Here is a 7,315-nt window from a genome sequence, read left to right on the forward strand (position 1 = left end):
TCTTCTTCTTGTTTAATGGCGAATAACTCCTTAGGATCATTATCGCCACCTACTGTACTGGATGTGAAGTAAGTTGACATAGGTGATGAGTCTGAAATTTGAGAAGGGGATATTTTGGTGGATGTTCCGTTTTCCTTCCAATCTATGGCGCACTCAGTTCACATGCTCATGCTAGCGCTGCGTGTTTAGCTCCTCTAACACTCACAATTAGCTCTTCATGCCCCAGATTAGGTAGAATACTCCCATCCACACATATTATCATCTAGATCCTAAACCTGAGTCATAAATATATACTGTATTTAATCAGTGCTCTGTATACCTGTTCACGTTGTCTTTCCCCACTTCACTCTCATGGTGGAAGTGAGACTCAGATGGTGTCTTCATGCTTCTGATTCACTGAAGACTCCTGGTTTATGTCATCTGTAGTGGACAGGGCAGGGGTCCTTGATCTCCACGATTGAGAACCCTGTGCTAAAATCAGGATGTGAACAAAACATTTCCTCTAAGGTACATAGTCTCAAGGTCAGCTTGCAAACCTAAAAGCCATACAGATGTCAGTGAAGGTAGTCACAGTAAGCTCCCTGTTTTACAGTTGTTCATGTTAAACAGCATTTTCTCAGGTTCTCCCAATGCATGTCGCACTACTCTGTGGTTGTTGTTGTTTTGTTAAATCTGGTATTTACTTTATTTCATGTTGTGTAAATTCAGGACCAAGTGCATTTTGGAAGAACTGACTGTTCATGAGTGTGTGCATATAATAAAAAATCTCCTTCCTTTTATTCTTGTGCTGGGTGAAGTTGCATTTCAAAATGCATAATTACACAATTCATATTTTACCTGTAATGCATAGGAAATGCCTAGTTCCTGACCAGAAAATGGGAGTAAATGTAACTTTCAAATGTGACTAGTACATTTAGAAAAACAAAGTAGGGTCCACTCAAAGTTAAGTAATATGGAAGCTTTAAAAAAAATTAGGTTTAAGTTTCAATAAAAAATACACTTTTAAAACTCTCAAAGTTAAGTAGAGCAAACCCAAAACAATGACTAAGGAAATGCAGAAATTAAGAGCAAGAAGTATTTCTTACATATAGAAAATTAAATAATAAATACAAAGACTAGTCTTACTTGAACTACATAATTATTTTTATTAGGTAGATCAGGCTGAATATTTTTATCAGAGCAGACTGGTTAAAAAATAATTTAAAAAATAATAGTAATAATAATATAGTCACCTTTAGAAAATGTGGATTCAAACACATTTCTTATTCTTCTTTAAGCAGAAGCGTTCCTTCCGCCCATGGCTACAGGGGTGGCGGTTGACCACGGGGCCTTAAGCCGAGACCATTCAAGGTCAGTGACCTGCCGCGAGCCAAGGCCGAGCTCCCTCCTTCCTTGGGAATGGTTAGATGTCTCCTGTAGAGCTGGTGAAGCGGAAGGCGTGTTAGTCACACGGCAGACCATTTGTAGTGCCCGTGCCAGGCTTCCTCCTTGTCTGGCCGAATGACTCGGTCGTCATCTTACCACTCACGTGTAACCCCACCGGCGCCCTCAGGTAGCGTGGGATTTGAGTGGTGTAAGGCTCCCATGCCTTCTGTCTATGCCCTTAAGGAAAAAGCTCTACCGCTTTCTAAAGAAGTTTGCCTCGCCGGTCTGGACGTGGTGCGCAGTCGTGCCGACAAAAACCTGATCACTCACACGTACGGGAGAGGCCTGGCAGAGGTGCCGAAATAGCTCAGTTGGGAGAGCGTTAGACTGAAGATCTAAAGGTCCCTGGTTTAATCCCGGGTTTCGGCAGCTGGAGGCAGTGTAGTCCACCAGCACAGTTCCGCAACTTATGCCTCAGACTTGAAAACAGCAAAACGTGGAAACAGTGCAGGATAAAGGTCTGAAAGGCCCCCTGGTCCGAGACGAGAGCAAAAAAACTAGGATGCTACAGAACTCTTAGGTTCTCGTTGAATGCTTAGCCTGCACCCTTCAGTTTACGTGACCGCATGCCTCAGTACCTGCCTACAAATCATTGGCAAGGTAGCCTCCTAGCCCTCACGCCATTAGAAAACCCCTGCTTTTGACAAGGCTCCTTGGAAGCGGTGCCACCTGACGAGGTGGCTGAGAGGTTAAGGCGATGGACTGCTAATCCATTGTGCTCTGCACGCGTGGGTTAGAGTCCCACCCTCGTCGTGCATGTGCTTCCTCTTTACCGCTATGCGCCACACAGCGGCAACTGAATGCTCCCCCAGACAGTCGTGCAGCGTGAAAACAACAGTGATCCGACTACTTTGAAAATCGTGCAGTGTGAACTCGGCATAAGTGTTCCACAACCTTGGGCTGCATTCCCATGCTGGTTGGACACACATGCTGTAAGTTCATATAAACAAGCCACTTCAACAGGAGGTGGAGGATATGGACCGCCAATCCACATTTCAACTCTTCGGAGGTGTGGGTTCAAATCCCACCGCTGCCAGGGGGGCCTTTTGTTCTTAATATTCCCCTAGTGCATGTTCCCGCTCAGTGCTTAATTAGTAAATGAATAATTTCCGGAACAAAACCAGCAGTCTCTCGCCGCTGTGACAAAACGGTGGTAGCGCAATTATAAAGATTATAAAGATTCGTTGCTGAATGGTCTCATGTATTATATTATTCTGTTCCATATCCATGCCAATCATGAATTTAAAAAAATAAATTCTCTCTCTCTCTCTCTCTCTCTCTCTCTCTCTCTCTATATATATATATATATATATATATAATGAGTAAAACCATCATGGCTTCTCTATTGTTAGCAAAACATCTTGAGGCACCTCATCCTCTGCAACACCGCAACCATTTAAGGCCAGTTGTGGTAAAGAGAACTTTAAATATCTCTTATGAATTTAATATTAATTTCAAATTTCCTAAATGTTGATATTTTGCTTTATGATTTGTTTCATTGTAGACAATCAGCAAGTGTGAAAAAAAGCTTTAGCAAAGGTTAGGGTGACAAAGTTCAGGGAAAAATTCTACAGAAACCCAGAACTGCTGGAGGAGTACAGAAGAGGGAGGTTAGGAGAGAGAGAGAGAGGTTAGGTTTGGAGATGTTACAGCAGGTGTAATTAGCAATAAACACCCTACAGTGTTAGGAAATGTACATGAGAGTATACACACACACACACACACACACACACACACATCCCTTTAGCCACTACTATAACAGGACTTTGGTGCTGGACTGAGTGGACTGTTCATACTGGGGGAAATTCCCGCCACACTAAGGCATGGAGGTCGTGTGATTCTTAAAGTGACAGCAGCCTAATAAATTTGCTGCACAATTTTGTTATAATTTAGTAATTTAATTACATAATAAATAAACAGTTATTTGTTCTTCTGTTAGTAATTTGTTTGTTTTTTTATTTTCTTTTTTACTTTACTTTTCAATTCATTTCAAAGACTAAAATTAAGCTCTACCCCACAACTTCAGGCCCAGTATAGAACACACACACACACACACACTCTCACACACACACACACACACACACACACACACACACACACACACACACACACACACACAGAGTAAGCATCAATTCTATACTATATGATGATGTATACATAAAATGTTTTTCCCCATGTTATGAGACTAATTTAATGTAATGCTTTCTTTCCGCTTCCAGGAATCAAAAACGAAAACAAACTGGAAAAATAAAGAAAACTGAAGAGCTGACTAAGAAGCAACATGAAAAGAAAAAAAGACAGTGGTCAGTTATTTTTTAGTGCCATGGTAAAATGCTTCATGTTTTTTAGGTAAACGTTGAAATGTTGTCCTGTTTATTCCTGTTTTAATGTTTTTCTTATACAAGGTATAAGAAAAAGTATACAAGGCTCAGTATAAATCTCAGACTAGTATACTTATTATCATTACCCAAATAATTAACCTCATTACTGAAACCTATATATCATTACCGAAACTCATGATTATTAGATGTTAATTTAATTAATAGAGATATAGTACTTTGATTTTAAATGCATGTGCAGAATCTTAAAATGATGTTCTCTCAGGTTTGTCACGTCATTTTGAAAAAATGTCAGGTTTCTTCAAAATATAAAGAAAAAATGTTTGTAAATTGTGGACGGTGTTGCGGTAATGAGAGAAATCAGTCAAAATTTAAAAAACTGTTAAATTAAAAATAAATATTATTTCAGAACTTGAAGTAACTGTGCATGACTATTAATAATCCATTTTTAAAACTGTGAAAATGTATTTGCTTTTCTATCAGTGTTAATGTTTTCACAGTGTTGCAGTAATGAGATTTTTTAGGACTTTTGGAAATTATGTTCAAAAAGGTGTTAAATGGTAAGTAAAAGTTTTTAAATTAATGTTCACAAACACTGCAGACTTTGTTGCTAATGTCTAAAAAAAAAAGTTAATTTAAGCATTTTTAAAATTTTCATGTTTGAAATTTTTAAAACCAAGATTTCGTGAGAATCACCCAGATATGTGTGTAAATGTTTGTAGAGGAAGTGCTGGAGTATGCTGTAAAAACATCGATTTTAAAGTACTATCCGCTGTCGTCTGCACTCTGCATGCTAATCTTTGTTTTAAAATTGTTCTTCTGATGTCTGAAGGTCCAGAGAGTGCTGAGGGTAAACCCATGGGCTTGGAATCGAAGTACAAGTGGGTTTTTAGAACAGAATGCACTCTTTATATGAGGTGTCTGCTAAGACCTATATTTTGTAAAGGTGTATGATGTATTCTGTGTGTGTGTGTGTGTGTGTGTATGATGTATTCTGTGTGTGTGTGTGTGTGTGCATGATGTATTCTGTGTGTGTGTGTGTGTGCATGATGTATTCTCTGTGTGTGTGTGTGTCTGTGTGTGTGTGCTTGATGTATTCTGTGTGTGTGTGTTTTAGGCACCTGTTGGAGCTGTTAAGGAGGACAGCGGTTCACGGTGAGAGTAACTCTTTGCATATCATCGGTCCATGTGGATCTGTTAAAACCATGGTACGAAGATGTCTGTGTGCTACTTCTGTTAGGTTAGGATACACACATGTACTTTACACTAAGCTGTTGTGTGTGTGTGTGTGTGTGTGTGTAGCTGCTACGTTGTGCTCTGAGAGAGCTGCTGGACTTGCAGGAGGTGAAGATGAATGTCCTGCAGGTTCACCTGAGCAGTGAGTGTTGTGTAAAAGAGCGTGTGTTTAAAAGAGGCTGCTGGTTTAAGTCACGGCTCCGTTCATGGCCGCGTGTCTCGTGCAGGTCTGCTGCAGATGGACGACCGGATCGCTCTGAGAGAGATCACACGCCAGCTTCAACTGGAGAACGTCGTAGGAGACAAAGTGTTGGTGAGTGTGTTCCAGTATTCCTGGAATTCTCGAGTCGTGTATACAGCTGGGACGTTACAGGAGCGGCAACATCACATGATTCAAAAGAAGTGAATGTGAGAGAAACTTGGGAGTGATATTACTGTAACTGATAACCCAGTCTGTCTGTCTGTCAGCCTGCCTGCCTACCTACCTGTCTGTCTGTCTTCTTGCCTGCCTGTCTGTCTGTGCACCTGTCTGTCTGTCTGTCTGTCTGTCTGTCTGCCTACCTACCTACCTACCTGTCTGTCTTCCTGTCTGCCTGTCTGTGCACCTGCCTGTCTGTCTTTCTGTCTGTCTTCCTGCCTGCCTTCCTGTCTGTCTGCCTGCCTGTCTTCCTGTCTGTCTGCCTACCTGTCTGTCTTTCTGTCTGTCTGCCCACCTGTCTGTCTATCTTCCTGCCTGTCTGTCTGTCTGCCATTACCTGTTTGCCTGTCTTCCTGCCTGTCTTCCTTCCTTTCTTTCTTCCTGCCTGTCTGCCTTCTTGCCTGTCTGTCTTCCTGCCTGCCTACCTGCCTGTCTGTCTTCTTCCCTGCCTGCCTGTCTGTGCAGCTGTCTGTCTGCCTGCCTACCTACCTACCTGTTTGTCTGTCTTCTTGCCTGCCTGCCTGTCTGTGCACCTGTCTGTCTGCCTGCCTGCCTGCCTACCTGTCTGTCTGTCTGTCTGTCTTCCTTCTTGGCTGTCTTCCTTTCTGTCTGTCTTCCTGCCTGCCTACCTGTTTGTCTGTCTGTCTTCCTGTCTGCCTGTCTGTGCACCTGCCTGTCTAACTGTTTTTCTGTCTGTCTTCCTGCCTGCCTGCCTGTCTGTCTGCCCACCTGTCTGTCTATCTTCCCTCCTGTCTGCCTTCTTGCCTGCCTGTCTTCCTGTTTGCCTACCTGTCTGTCTGTCTTCCTTCCTGCCTGCCTGTCGGCCTACCTGTCTGCCTGTCTGTCTGACTACCTGGCTGTCTGTATGCCTACCTATCTGTCTGTTTCTCTGTTTGTCTGCCTGCCTACCTCTCTGCCTACCTGCCTGCCCACATGCCTGCCTATCTGACTGCCCGTCTATCTGCCTGTCTACCTGTCTGTCTTCCTCCCTGTCTGTCTGTCTGCAGGTGATAAAAGCAGCAGTCAGCCAGTGTTCTTCATCCTGGAAGAGTTTGGTCTGTTTGCTCATCATAAGAACCAGACGCTGCTGTACAACCTGCTGGATGTTTCTCAGTCTGCTCAGGCTCCTGTAGCTGTGGTGGGACTCACCTGCAGACTAGTATGTACACACACACACACACACACACACACTTAATATACCTGTCACCAAAAAACGCCGCATGTTTATAAAATCTCTGTATTTTTTTCCTGTTTGTTTATTCCAGGACGTTCTTGAGCTCTTGGAAAAGTGTGTGAAGTCTCGTTTTTCCCACAGACAGATTCACCTGTTGAGTTCTCTGACTTTCCGTCAGTATCGAGACGCCTTTCGGTCCGAGCTCACGCTGCAGGATGACTTCCCCGACAGCAAGTTCTCTCAGGAGTGGAACCTCTGCGTCTCGGTACGACACACCGCATCACGAACCTGAACTGAAGTGTTACACTGCTGGAGGAAGCTCACGTGTTTTCCTCGATTGTACATAGCACGTGTTCTCTCTCCTCGTCTTCCTCACCACTGATGATGATGATGATGATGAGGGAGTAATTATAATGATCCAATTCTAACCATGACAACCATGATTTGACCAAGCATGACCAATTAGAGTAAAATAAAAATATCTAAAGGCTTTATATATATATATATATATATATATATATATACAGGTGCAAAGTTGATTTATTTCAGTAATTCAATTCAACAAGTGAAACTGCTGTATTATATAGAGCCATTACACACAGACTGATATATCTCAAGTGTTTATTTCTTTTAATTTGGACGATTATGGCTTACAGCTAATGAAAACCCAAACTTCAGTATCTCAGAAAATTTAAATATTGTGAAAAAGTTCAATATTGGAGA

The 7,315-nt window shown here is 42.2% G+C and overlaps 1 protein-coding gene and 2 non-coding genes across 3 annotated transcripts; all 3 read left to right on the forward strand.

Moving 5' to 3' along the window:
* Positions 1–1,721: 1,721 nt before the first annotated feature.
* trnaf-gaa (transfer RNA phenylalanine (anticodon GAA)) lies at positions 1,722–1,794 on the forward strand. The gene has a single exon. It is a non-coding gene; the product is annotated as a tRNA-Phe (tRNA).
* A 302-nt stretch (positions 1,795–2,096) lies between these two features.
* Positions 2,097–2,178, forward strand: trnas-gcu (transfer RNA serine (anticodon GCU)). Its single transcript has one exon. It is a non-coding gene; the product is annotated as a tRNA-Ser (tRNA).
* A 2,215-nt stretch (positions 2,179–4,393) lies between these two features.
* On the forward strand, positions 4,394–6,884 carry LOC131349951 (origin recognition complex subunit 4-like). Its single transcript, XM_058385362.1, has 6 exons — positions 4,394–4,645; positions 4,882–4,972; positions 5,067–5,142; positions 5,228–5,331; positions 6,395–6,577; positions 6,684–6,884. Exons 1-6 carry the CDS (start codon positions 4,467–4,469, stop codon positions 6,882–6,884), a joined length of 834 nt encoding a protein of 277 aa, XP_058241345.1. The 5' UTR covers positions 4,394–4,466.
* The last annotated feature ends 431 nt before the right edge of the window (positions 6,885–7,315 follow it).

Source organism: Hemibagrus wyckioides, unplaced genomic scaffold (assembly GCF_019097595.1).
Source record: "Hemibagrus wyckioides isolate EC202008001 unplaced genomic scaffold, SWU_Hwy_1.0 Contig18, whole genome shotgun sequence".
In the NCBI taxonomy this organism is placed as follows: domain Eukaryota; kingdom Metazoa; phylum Chordata; class Actinopteri; order Siluriformes; family Bagridae; genus Hemibagrus; species Hemibagrus wyckioides.

Coding starts and splice junctions, on each gene's coding strand:
- LOC131349951 (XM_058385362.1), top strand. CDS start 4,467: ATGTGTGTAAATGTTTGTAGAGGAAGTGCTGGAGTATGCTGTAAAAAC. Junction 4,646..4,881: donor GGCTTGGAATCGAAGTACAA/GTGGGTTTTTAG, acceptor TGTGTGTTTTAG/GCACCTGTTGGAGCTGTTAA. Junction 4,973..5,066: donor GTGGATCTGTTAAAACCATG/GTACGAAGATGT, acceptor GTGTGTGTGTAG/CTGCTACGTTGTGCTCTGAG.